This window comes from Hyperoodon ampullatus (genome assembly GCF_949752795.1).
Source record: "Hyperoodon ampullatus genome assembly, chromosome: 13".
Lineage (NCBI taxonomy): Eukaryota > Metazoa > Chordata > Mammalia > Artiodactyla > Ziphiidae > Hyperoodon > Hyperoodon ampullatus.
In genome coordinates, this window is record NC_136926.1 from 27938364 (window position 1) to 27955188 (window position 16825).

Genomic DNA, 16825 nt, shown 5'->3' on the forward strand with positions numbered 1-16825 from the left:
AATCCACGTCGGGCGGCCTGATGGCCCAGCTGTCTCCCCGAAGTTCCCATGTTGAAGCTCCACACCCAGCACCTCAGACGTGGTTGTGTCCAGAGGCTTCAAAGAGGGGATTAAGGTTCAATGCGGTCATATGGTGGGCCCTGATCCAATAGGACCGGTGTCCTCATAAGGGGGCAAGGATACAGACATGCTGAGGGAGACCGTGGGGGGACACACAGCGAGGTGAGGGGCCTCGGGAACAGCCAGCCCTGCCAACACCTGGATCTCGGGTGCCCAGGCTCCAGGACCGGGAGGAAGCACCTCCTGTCGCTTAGGCCACGCAGCCTGAGCAGGTGCGCACGGGGATCTCTCCCCACGGCCCATGTGGCCCCCCCTCATGGCTGCACGGCTGTGTCCCGCGGCTCGGCGCTGAGGGCCCCACCCACTTCGCAGGAGGGCGCAGCAGCTCCCTCAGGCCAGGGGAATGGAGAGGAGTGACGCGCACCACTAGTGGTTCACAGCGGTCCTTCCCCAGCTTCTGCGGTCGTGGAGAAATGTAGCCAGTGGAGCGGTCGGCACGGCCCGAGGGACCACAGCGGACGGGGTGGCCACAATGTGGAGGTTCTCTTCCTGCAGCACAGTCGGCCTGCCCTGACCAACACAGCGCCAGCAGCCTGGTGACCGCACTCCTCGCTGCCAGACCTCCAGGCTGTTAACAAGGCGGTGACCCCCACTGGGCACTCAGCCCTACCCCGCCCCCTTGAGGACCGGTGATTCCAATGGCTCGTGGTTCAGCCGAGACCAAGCAGCCGCCACCTGCATGCGGGCCAGGGTTCAGCGCGCCCAGAGGCCTCCTGCGGTTCCCGGCACCTAGAACATCTCGAGTCCTGGAATCACAGCAGAAAATCTGCCCGTACCTCCCCATGGTGCTTTTGTGACTTTTTACCGTTAAATCTTTAATCCACCTGGAGCACGGCTGGCACAGAGTGAGTTTCACTGTTTTCCAGACAACTGACCAGCTGCTCCAAGTCCTCTCACTGAATGATCCACTTTACCCCCATTAATTGGAAACAGCCCTGCCAGCGTGAACTAAACCCCTGTATTTATTCGGCTTTATTTCCAAGTTCTCTGCTCATCCTTCCACACCAATTTCCATGTCCTTTCGTTCCTGCAGCTTTAAAAAATGCTCTGTATCTCACAGTACCTCATCCTCAACACTTCCGGTGTTTGAAGTTTCCTTGGACACAGGCGCTTTACAAACTCTCCTACAGTGCCCACCGTGTCCCAGCTTTAGAAAATGAGACCTCCGGGTATTTCCAAGGGAAGCGAGGGACAGACACAATGGTCTGGAAGGCACGCCCCAGCACAGCCCGCCCTGAGCACATCCAGCAACACTGCCAGGCCCAGAGCACCCTCCTCCAGGTGGGATGCCTATGTGTGCAGAGCCAGGAGTGGCCATGACCCAAGGGCCCTTCTCCTGCCACGCACAGCACAGCCCCCTCTCCTGGCCCTCTGTGTTCCTTCTCCCCCCGAGAGGAGAGCAGCTGGGTCTTCACATCTGCCCAAAGGCAGGGCACAGTGCCAGCTAAAGATGGGGCAGTCACTTTCCGGAACCATAGGCACTGCCTGTCTGGAAGGCCAGCGCCCTCCCACCCTCTCCCGACCCCAGGAATGGGTGACCTTGCCCTCACAACTGAGGCCTGCCCCTCCGTCCTTTTCTTCATGGCCAGGGCACAACAACAGAACCCATTTTCCACAGGTCATCTGTCCAGTCTCTCCCCAAAGCCCCCAGGCCTGCCGTAGCAGAGATGACCCTCATGAGAGGTATGCTGGACCATAACCCGAGCCTGCAGGAGCCATCTGGGGCCCAAGGGGGAAAAAGCCCCCAGTGAAACCGGGGGTCAGAAGGAAAGATGGAAATGTTGGGACTGAGGGAACTCACTCCAGGTCCACTAAGTGGAGACGGGAGAGGCAGCCTGTGCAGAGGGCTGCTGACTGGGCCACCCGCCACAGAGGGCAGCTCTGGGGCCCCAATGTTGCCAATGACACCAGACCCACAGGTGGGCCAGGCCACAGCTGACCAGGACAGCCTGCAGGAGGGCCCGGGCCTGAGCAATAGCATGGGGGCAGCAGCGTGACCAGGCTGGGCTGGAACATCCAAATTTCTCCACTGGATCAGAACCAAGGGTGCACAATGATTTCTTGTCAGCTTGCTTGTTTCACTTTGGGGCTACATCAGCTTCCCACCTACTTCTAAGACTCGCAGCTGTTTTACTTACGAGGTGTCTGTGCCATAAAATAACTCACAATAAAACCACCTGAACCCAGAACCTTTTCAAGCAAATTACTAAAGGAAGTAATCCCAACAACATCTATTTTACTTAAAATTTTTTACCATTTGCTTATTACTTTCCTTCCTAAAATGACTTTCTGATTGCAGTTATATTTCCACTTCTTTTTCTTTGCTACTCTCCAGGAAGGTGTTTTGTTTTCCCAATTGTAGGACCCACAGGGGCCTGAAATGTTTGCCTATCTGCCCCTTGGAGCAGATGCTCTGTGCCCATCCTGTGCTGACCTGGGCTGGAGAAGCCTCCCAGTCAGCTGTTACTAGAAAACCCTCCCTGTGCAGAGCGGGTCCTCCTTCACTCCACCCTCGGCCCTGGGGACTCACAGCCCTGGCCTGCTGTCTGCTCCTCACTTCACTGCTGGCCTGGAAGCTAGTTCTCAAGGCCACACTCCTCCCACCAAGCCTCCCATTCCCACCCATTCAGCCAGACCCTGCAATGATCCAAGCCCCTGTCATGAACCACACCTGCAATGCTGGCCGGGTACTCGCGGCTGGGCCCAGGCTCTGCTCCCACTGATGGACAAGGACTCACTCAGCCATGGATCCAACTCATGTTTAATAGCACCGATTGTGTGGCAGGGACATGAGGTTGACTGATGGAGCCCTGCCCTAGGGACTCACAGTACATCCAGAGACACAAGTCATTACAGCGCTGGGCGTAAGTGCTGAAGCAGCCAAGTGCACAAGTGGGTATGGAGGCAGGACTACTGAAGAGCAGAGGGGAAGGCAGCGCAGGCCAAAACAAGACTAGATGCTAACATAGCAGGCAAATGCCTGGAAGGGAGCTGAGACTGGCAAAGAGGCCTCCACTCCATCCTCCTGCATTAAAGCTGTCCCAGTGGGCCAGGGCTGCTGGTAAGCCCGTACGCAGGGAAGCACCCTTCTCTGCCAAGACACCCTCCCACTTATACTGAATAATGAAAGCAGCTGCTTCCTCCATGCAACCTTCCTTAACTTCCAGTCCGGAGGATAGGGGACACAGGGAGCAGAGACTGGGGCAGGAGTCAAAGCAGACACCATAGGAGTTAGGTCCAAAGGGGCTGGCACAGCGGACACAGCCCAGTCCCACCCAGCACTGAAGGGGGTGGTTTTGGGGGGGACTAGTTACAAGGACTGTACAAACTTGATGGGGACTGATCTATGCAACTCTTTCCAACTAGCGGGAACAGGCCAGGTTAGAAGGCGCTCCCCAACAAGGTGTTGGGATGCAGCCAAGAGCCCAGTGGGAGGCAGCCTCTGGGCCACTGAGGGAGTTGGAGAATGAGGGGCACAGGACAGAGGCCACTGTCCTGCTGTGCCCTGGGGTGGGGATTTAAGGGGAGCTGTTTGTGCTCAGACACGATAGATGCCAAGCAAGTGCATCTCCTGCCCAGCAACGGGGCAAGTGGACAGGGCACTACCTGGTGCACCCCATCTAGAGTGAGCTGGCAATACCCCACTGTCCTGACAGGGGGGCCGTGGGGTTCCCTGGCCACGCAGACCACTTCATGACAAGGGGGCACTGCCACACCTGCCCAGGCTGTGTTCGGAATCCAGTGCTGTGGGTTGGGGCGTGGGACAGAATGGTGGCTCTCCTGGGGTCGCTGGGGTGTCCACTGCCCCCTGTGGGGTACCTAAGGATGCCTCCTGGCCTGCCTCTGTCTCAGAAACCTCCTCCTTTGTTTTCTGGGGTCCTGGACCCCCTGGGTTAGTGGGACCTGGTTTCTGGGCAGGGGGTTCAGCAGATTCTGCAACTGCAGGGACAGGTTTGGGGGCCGCCTCCCCTGGCTCGGAGGAAGATGGCCCCACGGGACCAGGACCAGTGCTGCCTGCAGAGCTGGACAAGGCGGGAGGCTCCGCAGGCCCAGGGCTGCTCTCCATGGCTAGCAGCTGCTCAGATAGAGCATTTCTAGATGCGGAATTGGAACTAGAAACAGTGGGGGTGGCCAGAGCAGCGGGGACAGACCTGGGGGGAGTGCCCATGTTGAGGGCCAAGGCCTCTGAGAACCTAGCTAAGTACTGTCTCACCACAGGCAGCTGTGGGGCCACTGGTGGCTGGCTGAAGGCCAGAGGCAAAGAACAGGGCCCTGCAGCGTGGTACTCAGCAAAGCTGTTTGGGTTTTGAATAACTTCCTCAAGATCCTGGCAAAAAAGCTCATAGTTGTCAGGCAGGGGCAGGTCCCCATCAAGGTAGGGGGCTGCCCACGCCCGGGCTCGGCCCGTCAGGCGCCCGAGGATCTCGCAGACGCGGCTGAGGTTGTCCCGGTAGTGCTCAAAGCGGAAGGACATGTAATCGCCCAGCTGGGCCAGAAAGCGGTCCAGCAGCCAAGGGGAGCCATCGAAGGTGCCTGGGTCCGAGCCGGGCACCCAGTGGAAGTCCACCCTGAGGGGCCGCGGGCCCATGTGCATTGCCGGGGGGCCCCTCTCTGCGGGCTTACCGCCCACAGCACCACTCGCCGAGCTCTTCTGCTCCATGGTCGTGCGCACACACACAGGGTCCCCACAGCAGGGCCGCTCAATCCAGGGATCCACTAGAGGGGTGTACGCAACCCCAGGAGTGGTCCCGTCCTCCTGCCAGGGGTGTGCATTGGCGTAGTTGGCTGCCGCCCGGATGGGATTGCGAGGGCCCTGGCGCCGGCCACGAGGCATGCTGGGAGCAGACGGGAGCTGCCACGTCAACTAGAGAAAGAACGGGGAGAGGAGGGAGGGACGGCGCCCAGAGGGTGGGCAGAAGCGGCGCGCAGACACGACGGGACAGACGGCTGTGGAGGGGTGCTCCAGGCAAGTGCTGAGCGGGGAGCTGACCACTGCGGCCTCAGAAGAGCTGAGAAGAGCTGATGGGACTGTCAGACGCAGGCCACCATCCGAGGCGATCTGTCCAAAAACAAGGTGGGAAGAGTGGGAACTACGCCCAACCACCACCACTGGGAAGCCGACCCTGGGCCCCCACCAGGAGCTATCCATGCAAGGGGGCCCAGAGGCCGGCCTGGGAGGTCCCAGAAGGCAGGTACACGGCACCTGGGATGTTTCAAGGGCAAGATGTGATGGCGGTGATGTCAATCCCAGGAGAAGAAAAAGGGGGCTAGATCAGATCCCCCTGGGCTTTCTTGGACGGCCTGGATGGCTGTCAAAGAATTTCAGGAGGAGAGTGACAAGAACAACCTTCACTGACAGCTCTAGTCATGCCCAACACTGACCCCCGATGAGGCTGGTCCTCTCGCCACCCCCAAGGCACGGTGGTGAGTAAAGTCACTCGTCTGTGGCCACACACAAGCCAAACAGTAAGTGGCAGAGGCAGCTGACCCCACCACAAGTCACCACGCTATTTACAAGCTACGCTTCACAGTCCTGTGAACCGTCTCCCAGCCGCCCAAGCACTGTACCGTCAGGTGCAGAGTGTGTCATAAAATCTTTTTACGTCACAGCCCCAGAAGCATGGCAAGCACTACCTGTGTGCCTTCCAGCTTTCCCTCCACCCCCACACCCGTCCTGTGTCTCCCAGACTCATGTCGCTACTCACAGTGCAGCCACCCCCACCCCAAACACATCCTCCTTGCATTCCCCTCCCTGTCAACAGCCCAGAATCCGATCCCCTGAGTTAAACTCCACTTGCTCTGTCTACTCTCCCCACCCCAAGGTGGTCCCTGCAAAGGGCCTGGAGAACAGTGGTCATCACCCCTGAGCAGCACAAAGAAACGCAAAACAAAAAAGGAGGTGCAGTTCCCGTCGGATGCAAGGAGCCCTCCCGCAGTCCAGCCTGAGGGTAGCCACCTCCCCAGTCTCCCTGCAACACGAGGTCCACTCCTGGCCTGCACAGAGCGCTCTCTGCTTCACCCCTCCTGGCGCTATTTCCCCAACAAGCCCTCCACACACACACACACCCGCCCCCCACTGCTCCACCGGCTCCCACCTAGGGGCGCCAGTCTGCACTCACCTTCGGGGCGGCTTCCCACGTGTTTACCTACCCCCATCTGCGGGAGCTCCTCCAGGGGGCACGGCCTGTTGCGTCTTTCCGCCCAGGACCTCCCAGGGCGGCCTGCAGCATTTGGAACCGCCAGGGCCCCCAGCACCTGCCTCCCCAACCCCCCAACTCTGGTGGCGAGGCGGGGGGTGGGGGTCTTCCACCAGAAAGCCCGTCCCATCCTAACACTAAAAACACGCTAGGGCGGCAGAGACCCAAGACAGCAGGTAAATGCCGTCCAGTCCAGTTCCTCACCGAGCTCTGAAAAAACGGTGACCACGAACCACTCCCGCTCCTGACCCCTGTGAGGGGAGGCAGCCGCTGCCGTGCGCGCCCGGGACCCCGCCCCGCCTGGCTCTCGCTAATTCGGGGAGCGAGGTCCCCAGACTGCCCGGCGCCGAGGGACCCGGCCCTTCCCCAGGACAGGACAGCGTGCGCCCGCGGAGCCGAGGCCGTGCCCGGTTCAGGCGCCGCCGCACGAAGCCCACCTACCTGCGGCCACGCGGCGCCACGACGGTCCGGTTCCCTCGACAGCGAGTCCGAGCGCACCTACAAAACGGACGAGACCGGCCGCCGTGAGGCGAGGCCAGGACCGGCGCGGACCGGGGTCGGGAAGGGACGGAAGGGCGCGGACCCCAACGCACTAACCCGCCGGCCGCAGCCTGCGAACCCAGCCACGAGCAGCTCGACTCTGAGAACCGCCTTGTCGTGCGGCCACGCCCCCTGCGTGCGCGCAGCCGACCACTACGTCCCCGCGCCGGCTCCCGGAACGCCCCTCGCTGGCCGCCCAGCCGCGCCGCGCCTGCGCCCTGCGTCGTGAAGCCTCGGTCGCGCAGGCGCTTCCGGGCTCTGCCAGCGGGGCAGCAGGGCGCGAAGGTTGATGGGAGGGCGCTCAGCTGGACGCCACGCCGAGTGCCACGAGAGCAGGCGGGGCCGCGTGCGCAGGCGCAGGAAGGGCCGAGTCCGAGGGCGGGCGGGGCCGCGTGCGCAGGCGCCCGCGGCGTCCTGCGTTGAGGAGCGGCTCGGTGCGGCGGGATTGTGGCACCCACCTGGCTCTAGCTGGGACTCAGGGACAGACGCGGCGACCACTGCCCTGAGTTACTGCTGAGCGTCAGGAGGGATGTTGGGGGCCGAGGGCACCAGGGAGGGTTGGCACAGAGGGGCTGCAGCGCTTCCTGGACGGAGTGCCCGCAGAGTACCCGTAGCTGGAGACCCGGCAGGGGCCCGGGCGCGTATGTGCGCCCAGGAGCGACGCGGCGGGGCTGGCCCCGAGGACCGTCCCCTGAGGGCCCGGTTCCCTCGCCGTGGGCGGGCTGGCTCGACTCACCCCTTAAGGCTGGACCCCGAGCGGCTGCCCAGCCAGCGCCCCGCAACAGGGAGGGCCGGTGCGGGGGAGAGCTGTTGCCCTACGTGCGAGACCTCTAGCACCTCGTGCCCCGGGGCCCCCAGGTGGGGACAGGTTACCAGGGCCAAGGCGGCGGAGGTCACTGGAAGTGATGTAACACCAGCTCCCTTTCTGCCCTGGTCTAGCGACTTCTTTCATGAAACCATCTCTGAAATGTTATCTGCATTTACAGCCAAACTCACTTGCTTTGATCCTTGAAACGGAATCAAAGATTACACTGTACCTTCTCAGGGTTTGTGGGGCTTTCAGCAGCCTCGCCAAAAATAATAGAGGTGGCACCCAGCCAGGAAACGCCTTCTGGAAGTGTGAATGAAACTTGTATTTTTCGGTTGTGTCTTTCCTAATTGACCTGATAATTTAAACTTCCTGCTTCAAAGGAGAGGGGGAGTTCCTGACAGAGTTCCCGACAGTTTGGCAGCTAAGGCCAACTCAGGGCAGTCAGCGGAGAGTGGGCAGCAGACTTGTGCAAAACACCCAACCACACCCACCCAACTGGGCCACACCATCAGAAAATACCTTTTTGGGTCCAAAACTTAATGTTGTTATTCAGGCCATCTTCTATGTATATATATTTTTAATTGTGGTAAAATATACATAAAATTTATTTTAACCATTTTTAAGTCTACATTCAGTGGCACTAAGTATATTCATATTATTATGCAAACTTCACCACCATCATCTCCAGAACTTTTGCATTACCCCAAACAGAAACTCTGTCCCCATTAAACACTCCTCCTCACCACCCCTTTCCCAAGCTCCCAGTAACCTCTATTCTACTTTGTCTATATTAATTTGCCTATTCTAGGTACCTTGTATAGTTGGAATCACATATTATTTGCCATGTCACTTAGAAGAATGTTTTAAAGGTTAATCCATGGTGTGGCACCTATCAGAATTATTGTTCCTTTTTAAGACAATAATATTCCTTTGTACATATATACAACATTTTGTCTATCCATTTATCTGTTGGTGGACACTTGTGTTCCTCCCATCTTTTGGCTGTTGTGACTGATGCTGCTGTGAATGTGGGTATACAAATATCTGTGTGAGTCCCTGCTTTCAATTGTTTTCGGTATATACCTAGGAGTGGAATTGCTGTGTCATATGGTAATGCTATGTTTAACTTTTTGAGGAACTGCCAAATTTTCTACAGTGGTTGCATGAGTTTTCATTCCCGCCAGCAATGCAGAAGGGTTCCAATTTCTCCACATCTTCACTAACAGGTGTTCTTTTCTGCTTTTTCTTTTTTCTTTTTTTTTTAAATAATGGCCATCTTAATGGGCATGATGTGGTACCTTGTGGTTTTGATTTGCATTTCCCTAGTGACTAGTAATGTTGAGCTTATGGACCTTTCATGTGCTTATTGGACCTGGATGTGTGTTTGAACTGGGAGGCCCAGAGGCAGTCGTCAGGCTCTGAAGTGTTCAGGGTTGGTGTCAGATGTGTGGCTCCCCAGAGCCAGGGCAGCAACAGGGACACGCAGCCCAAGAGGTAACGCCAGCTGCCTGAGGACTGCCAGCCTGTTAAGCCTGCCTGTGCTGCTTGCCCCTGGACCTTCCTCAGGGCCCGTCCCTAGAGCCAGCTGGTGGACAGCAGAACCCAGAACCATTCCTGCCATTTCTTTGTTCAAATTCGCTCTGGTCATTCCTACCTTAATTCTTTTTTTTTCTTTTTTTTTTTTTTTGCTGTACGCGGGCCTCTCACTGCTGTGGCCTCCCCCGTTGCGGAGCACAGGCTCCGGACACACAGGCTCCGCGGCCATGGCTCGCGGGCCCAGCCGCTCCGCGGCACGCGGGATCCTCCGGGATCGGGGCACGAACCCGCGCCCCCTGCACCGGCAGGCGGACTCCCAACCACTGCGCCACCAGGGAAGCCCCCTACCTTAATTCTTGTAGTGCAAGAAATCACTCCAGCTGTCACCTAAGTGTCTTCCTTTCTCCCTCATTTTTGAATAATATTTCTGGGTTGGCTTTCTTTCTGAATGTAGATTTCATTCCATTTCTTCTCACCTTCATTTTTTCGATGTGCAGTCAGACACATGTAACGTGTCCTTATTCCTCCGACTGTTTTCACAGTTTCCTCTTTGTCTTTGATTTTCAAGAGTTTGACTATGATATGCCTGGCTGTTTGTTTGTTTTTATGTTTATACTGCTTGAGATTTGTTGGGATTCTTGGATCTATAAGTTGATCCAAAATTCATGAAATTTCAGGTCATCATTTCTTCAAAAATTTTTTATGCCCCATTCTCTCTCTTTTCTCCCTCCGAAGCACCATTATATTAAACTTTCTTTTTTTTTAAATAATTATTTATTTATTTGGCTGTGCCAGGTCTTAGTTGCGGCACGTGGGATCTTTGTTGCTGCATGCAAGATGTTCGTTGCGGCGTGCAGGATCTTTTAGTTACGGCATGCAGGCGCTTAGTTGCAGCATGTGGGATCTAGTTCCCTGACCAGGGATCAAATCCGGACCCCCTGCACTGGGAGCTCAGAGTCTTAACCTCTGGACCACCAGGGAAGTCCCTAGACTTTCTACTGTGGTCTCTCAGATCCATATTACCTCTATTGTTACTCTCTATTCTTTTGATTGGAGAATTCTTATTTATTTGTCTTCAAGATCATTGACCCTTTCTTTTGCCATCTCCAAACTGTTCTTAAAATCCGTTAAAGTCCATCAAGTAACATTTTCATTTATTGTTATACTTTTCAGTTTTAGAATTTCTATTTGGTTCTCTTTGACCATTTCCGTTTCTCTGCTAAAATTCTCTGTGGTCATTCATTATGGCCAATTTTTCCCTTGAGAACTTACATATATTTATAAAAGCTGTTTTAAAATTTAATTCCAGGGACTTTCCTGGTGGCACAGTGGTTAAGAATCCGCCTGTCGGGGCTTCCCTGGTGGCGCAGTGGTTGAGAGTCCGCCTGCCGATGCAGGGGACGCGGGTTCGTGCCCCAGTCCGGGAAGATCCCACATGCCGCGGAGCGGCTGGTCCCGTGAGACATGGCCACTGAGCCTGCGCGTCCGGAGCCTGCGCTCCACAACGGGAGAGGCCACAACAGTGAGAGGCCCACGTACCGCAAAAATAAATAAATAAATAAATAAGTAAAATAAGAATCTGCCTGCCAATGCAGCGGACACAGTTTCGAGCCCTGGTCTGGGAAAATCCCACATGCTGCAATGCAACTAAGCCTGTGTGCCACAGCTAATGAGCCTGTGAGCCACAATCACTGAGCCCGCATGCCACAACTACTGAAGCCCACGTGCCTAGAGCCCATGCTCCACAACAAGAGAAGCCACCACAATGAGAAGCCCACACACCACAACAAAGAGTAGCCCCCTGCTCTGCAATTAGAGAAAACCCGTGCGCAGCCACGAAGACCCAATGCAGCCAAAAATAAATAAATGAATAAATTTATTTTTTAAAAATTTAATTCCAACATCTGGATCACCTTGGGGCTGGTTTCTAGGAACTGCTTTCTCCTCCTGGCTAGGAATCACATTTCCACGTTCCTCACACATCTAGTCATTTTTAGTTGCGTTCTGGACACTGATGGCATTTTGTAGAGCCTTTGGAGTCTGTTATCTTCTGAAGTGTGTTGGCCTTTGTTTCAGCAGGCCTTCCACTTTGAACTTTTGGGGGCATGGTTTTATTTTTGTGAGGGTGGATCTGTTGCAGTTTTGCCTTTAGTCCTACACAAACCCGTTAGTCTTGGAACCTAATTTTTTCTCCTAAGGTGTGGACTTGCTGTAGTTTCAGGGGAAGGCCCACAGTGTTTGCACAGCCCCTGTGACTTGGTGGGACTTGAGATCCAAACTCTCTGTCCCCCTGCAGTGGATGATCACTGAAATCTCTGCTCTCTCCTCCTTGAGGCTCGCTCCCACACAAGCAGTTCAGTCATCAACCAAGAATCTGATGGGAGTTTACATGCAGGTTTTCAGGGATTTTCTCCCTCATTTCCAGATGCTCTGGCTGACCCCAGCTGTTCTCTGGCACCTCAAGCCAACAGGACTACAGCTTCCTGTTCCTATTCTGGTCACTGGTGCCCTGCCCTAGGGAGGACCCTTAGGGGGAAAGCATATACACGCGAATCTCACTCAGTGCATTTCTTTTTCCAGTGGCTGGATTCCCTCTAGTTTTTTTTTTTTTTTTTTTGCGGTACACGGGCCTCTCACTGTTGTGGCCTCTCCTGTTGCGGAGCAGAGGCTCCGGACGCGCAGGCTCAGTCAGTGGCCATGGCTCACGGGCCCAGCCGCTCCGCGCGGACTCTCAACCACTGTGCCACCAGGGAAGCCCCTCCCTCTAGTTTTTGATTGCTTTTGGTTGATCTTCAGTGCCTTCAGACAGTATCTTTTCTATTTTGTGTGGAGTTGATCACTTTTATTTGCAAAAAAGTTAGCTTTATATAAGCTGCTCAGACACCACCCAGACCAGCCCCTCTGCCCCCTGTACATCTGTCTCACAAGCACCAATCCAGCTATGCCTGCCTGTATTAAGACTCACAGCACCTAGTGGAACAGACCTGGCCTTGGAGCAGACCTGGCCTCCTGCTCCCCTGTGTGGCCCTGGCACATGAGAGCTGGAGGAGGAAAGCTGCAGGAAGTCAGGTCGGCTCTGAGCTGCAACCCTTTCCATGGACACACGGTGTGTGGAGCTCAGACCTTGCAAAGCAGGCTCCTCGGACCTGTCAGGACGGAAAACACAATGTAAAGGCTTCATGCCCAGGTTCATCAACAGCTGTGCCTCAAGCACCTACTACACACCAGGCACCATGCTGGGGACAGAGACACAAGGAAGGGAGGCTCCTTTAGGGCAAGGGAGAAACACCATTCCAGGAAGGCTTCCTGGAGGGAGAGCCTTGCACTGAATCGTAACCAAGGAGGGGGGCTGGCCAGGCAGAAGGTGGAGGCACAGTCTGGCAAAGGCTTAAGGGCCAGGCGTGTGCCGTGGGGGAAGTGATCCCACTCTCTGCCTCCCTGCGGTAGGACCTGGTCCTCGCAGCCCTGTAGGGCAGGTGGGGAGGGCCTCCCGGTGCAGTTCCTCGCCCAGTGTGCCCAGGCATGCACCTCTGGGAGGAGGCAGGCGCCGGGCGGGCCTCTGACCTGCAGAAAACGGCTGATGTGAACAACACTCCACTTGTACAATGTCTCCCCTTTGAAAACCAGATACTCCCTGAGCTATGGAAACCCAACCGCTTGCTGAGCGTCAGGACGTTATTATTATAATCACCCGGCCCAGTTCCAGCCACCGGGGCAGGACAATGCGCCTTTGAGGCCGCAGAGGGCTCGCCTCCCATCCACCCTCTCCCACAGGCAGGGGCCTGGCCGCAACTTCATGCCCCACGGGGCACCTGGGGGTCTGGGCATCAGCCTTCTCACTTGTCAGGTGGGGGCCCAAAGAAGACACGTCCAGATGTTGCTTCCATTGCCTCCTGTTCTGTCCCACATCTTGACCCTGGTAGCTCAGGAGCCACTTACATCTGCTTTGGGGGAACTTATGCGTATGAAAATTCTTCAAAGATACTAAGACCATCAGGGGCCATTAGCCATTCTTGCCATCATGGGCTGCATGCCTCGATAACATAATTATGAAAAGGGGGCCCGTGGGGGGCCGTGCCCAGTGCCTGGAGCCCTGGCTGGGTCAGTGGCTGGTGGCCAGGCAGGGAGCTGGGCCCTGCAGGCTCCTGACCCCCAGCTGCTACGTAACAAGGCCACAGTGCCTGTTGCTCATGGTTCCACTTTATTCCCAAGCTTTTGGTGTTACTTGATCATCAATTTTATGCCATAAAGATCCCACATTTATTAGGAAAAAAAAAACCCCAGCAAAACTAATTTCATGGAACTGCAGGCTGGATCACTGTCCCATGAAACCCTAGAGGCCAGAGTCTCAAGGCTTGAGCCAGGCCTGCCTCTCCTGTTTGCTTCTGCTGTTGCCGCTGGGGAGCCCTGGGGCAAGGCTGGAGCAGGACCAGCCAGGCAGTAAGGGCTCGGTGGTTCCTGAGCTCACCTGCTTTCGTCAGGATTGGGTGTTCACCCTGCGGGTGCCCTGTCCCCAGTGGGGGTCAGCTCCAAACAACAGGCACGCAGAGGGTGGTGGTCCTCCTGCTGCCCACTTGGACGGTGCTGGTATGGCTGCTGGGACCCGGGCTTGGGTTTCGGGATTAGGGACACCCGAGCACCATAAGCCACGTTTGGCTGGGATTAGGCGGGCTCAGCTCTAAGATGCTCTGCTGGCCCTGGGAAGGCACAGGTGCTTGGCTGGGGCCCAGGACGTGCAGGGTTCCCAGAGCCCTCGGGGCAGGCCCAGAAACCCGAGAGATCTCCAGGAGCTGGGCCGCAGGGAGGGCCGGCCAATGGGGAGGAGTGAGCCTGGGGAGAGCAAATGGGGAGAGCGGGGGTCTGCATCAGGGCAGACTAGGCTGTGCTTCCCCCAACAGATGTCAGACCCAGGTCTGAAGGCCACAGCCCACCTGTCCTGAGGCCGAGCTCCTGCAGACCAAGAAGCAGCATCTGTAAAACAGTCTTCTCCCTCCCAGTGTTGCCCAAAAGATCCGGTGTATCAGCAGGAGCGGGTCTCCTCCCGGACCCTGGCTACTCAGGGCGGACAACCCAGTTACTGTCCCCAGGCACCATGGCACCAGCCCAAGGGGGTGCCATCTGTGGCCATCGGGATCAGGCATCGCTTCCACCAAAGACGTTTCCCGACAGGACTGGGTCAGCAGAGGGATGTGCTGTGGGACCTTGGCGCTACAGCAGAGACAGGGCAGGGGACACTCGTGGGGCTGTTTGGGATGTGGCCACCTCGGGCCCAGGCACCCTGCTGGGCTTGTTCGCCCCGGGGGGGCGTGGGGGCATCTCCCAAACTGTTTCTGGCAGTGACTGGCCCACAGTGTCCCCCCACGTGCACCCGGACTAGGACCCAAGGGTGGGCTGAGCAGGACCAGTGGGCGCTGACCTGAAAGGAGGTGGGCAGTGGAGCTCAGGGCAGGCTTGGTCAAGCTGGGCAGGAAGAGGCCATGGCTCAGGTGAGAGCAGCCAGGGGCCCTGGGCTCCCAGAGGGGCTCAGGGATGAGTGGGGGCAGCCTGGGGCTCTTGGTGGCCTGGCCCAGACCCGGCCACCACGGAGGAGCCTCTCATGGCGGACTCGTAAGAACCAGATGCTTCCGTGAGTGATGTGAGTGCCGGGCACTGAGGCCTCATTGTGGGGGGTGCCCTGACTGGGGTGGGCCGGGCGCCCAGAGCCTGAACAGGGTCCGCAGGGCTCAGTCATGTGGCCTGGTGGCCCTGGGCCTCTGGACAAGCGCACTGCCCAGCCTACTCACGGCGTCCCTCTTGCAGGGCCCTGGGCCACCTGCACTGCATCAGCTCCTGGAAGCTCAACGTCAGGCAGTGAGGGGTGGGTGAGGGTCTTGGGCCCAGCACTGGGGCCTGCTTCAGGCCAGGACACCAGCCACGTCTCTGAGCTGCTGCCTGGCTTGTGGCCACAGGACAGATGCCCCGACCTATTGGCACCACCTGACAATGGCTGTTTCTCACAGGGCAACTCCGCCTGGAGGGTCCCTGGCTGGACCTGGCGGTCACCTACTCAGCCAGGCCTGCCGCCGCGTGAAACTATGGCTGAGGCATGTGTGGGGTGGGTGTTCCCTGTTACCCACCCAGCAACACTGGGGGTCCCCACATGGCTGTGGGATGCTGGGGGGCACCCCCGGCCTCCGGAGGGTGTGCAGCCCTCAGCCCAGCCCTTGAGGACTGGTCACCCTCCCCTGTGTATCCGCCTCCCCGGGGGCCCGGGACCTCGGGGACAGCACCTCAGGGGGCTGGGGGAGGGCTGCGGTGGCGGCAGAGGGCTTTCCAACGGAGGGAGAGGCAGGGGAGGGGTGGGCTGGCCCCAGCGGCAGCTCCCCCACGTCACTGCAAAACCCGCAGCCACAGATGAGTGCAGGACATCGCGGGGTCATTATAGGTTACACAGAACAATCCGAGGAATTAAAGTCATATTTTCATTGCATCGTAAAAACATGCCAAGGTGCAGGAGGCGGCCCTGGGCCCAGGTGGAGAGCACCTGGCCTGTGGGGTTCTGGCCCCTCCCTACGCTCCCTGGGAGGAGGGATTGGAGCCGGGCTTTGCCCAGGGAGGGGTCTCAGGCCATGCAGTGAGCGACCCTGGAGCCAGGCAGGCCCGAGGGACACACAAGCAGGACAGAATGCCCTGTGCCCAGCTCCGGCCTGAGACCCAAGAGTACAGTGGGTGCCTCCCCAAGTGCAGGGGTGGGGGGACTGGGGGTCAGCGAGGGAAGCCTGGGTCTGCACACACCACCCCACTGGAGCCCCCAGGGCAGGGGGCACGAGGGACATGGCTGGGCCCTTTGTGGCTCCTGATGTTTGTGAACAGGCCCAGGCCCCTGCCTGGGATGGGGAGGGGGTGAGCGCCGCGTGGGGGAAGGGCCTCCACACTGGCGGCGCCCCAGGGCTGTCCAGCGCCCCAGGGCTGTCCCGAGCACCGTGGGGGCTTTGTTCTCCCTTCGGTGGCCACACAGGCTGCTTGAACTGGCCAGAGAGAGGATGTCGCAGGCACAGCTGGATGGAGGCTGCCCTGGGAAAGGGGCTGCAGGGGGACCAACATGGGGCGGCCGCCTGGCAGGTGCGTGGGGCTCCCAGCCCGACTGCATCACCCGGCATCACAATAAGCCGCGAGACCGCCTCAGGTCCCTCTTTGGCCCCATGCGGCCATCCCAGTGCCCAGGGCGCCCCCCTCCCATCCCGGTCAGCTGACCCCGCAAAGCCCACCCCCTGCCTCCAAGGCCGGGAGGCCACGCCCAGCGCAGAGGGAACCTCCTCGCGGGGCCACCAGCCGGGCGTTAAACGGGACACGGCTGATCGCGCTGCATTTGTCAAGAGGCCTGGCCCCTCCCGGCACTTGGCGTCTCAATGGGGCGTCTGAGGGCCGCTGCACACGCTTCACGCGAGCGGCGTCTGAGTTCCCGCAGGCCCATTAAGGCGCAAAGACATTCCTTTGTTCGCTGACAAGCAGGGTCCCACCCAGGGCTCCCGGGCGGCAGACTAAGTGATGTTTTCTTAGGGAAGACACAAGATTAACCGCTGCTAAAGCCCCAGTACAATGCTGGGCCCTGCCCGTCGCTGTCAGCGCCATCTCTCTGAGG

General features: G+C 58.0%; 1 protein-coding gene across 1 annotated transcript; it reads right to left on the reverse strand.

Moving 5' to 3' along the window:
• Positions 1-3811: 3811 nt before the first annotated feature.
• RTL10 (retrotransposon Gag like 10) lies at positions 3812-4954 on the reverse strand (the record flags this gene model as incomplete). Its single annotated transcript, XM_079717299.1, has 1 exon — positions 3812-4954. The coding sequence occupies one exon, from the start codon at positions 4952-4954 to the stop codon at positions 3812-3814; it is 1143 nt and encodes a 380-aa protein (XP_079573425.1).
• Positions 4955-16825: the final 11871 nt, after the last annotated feature.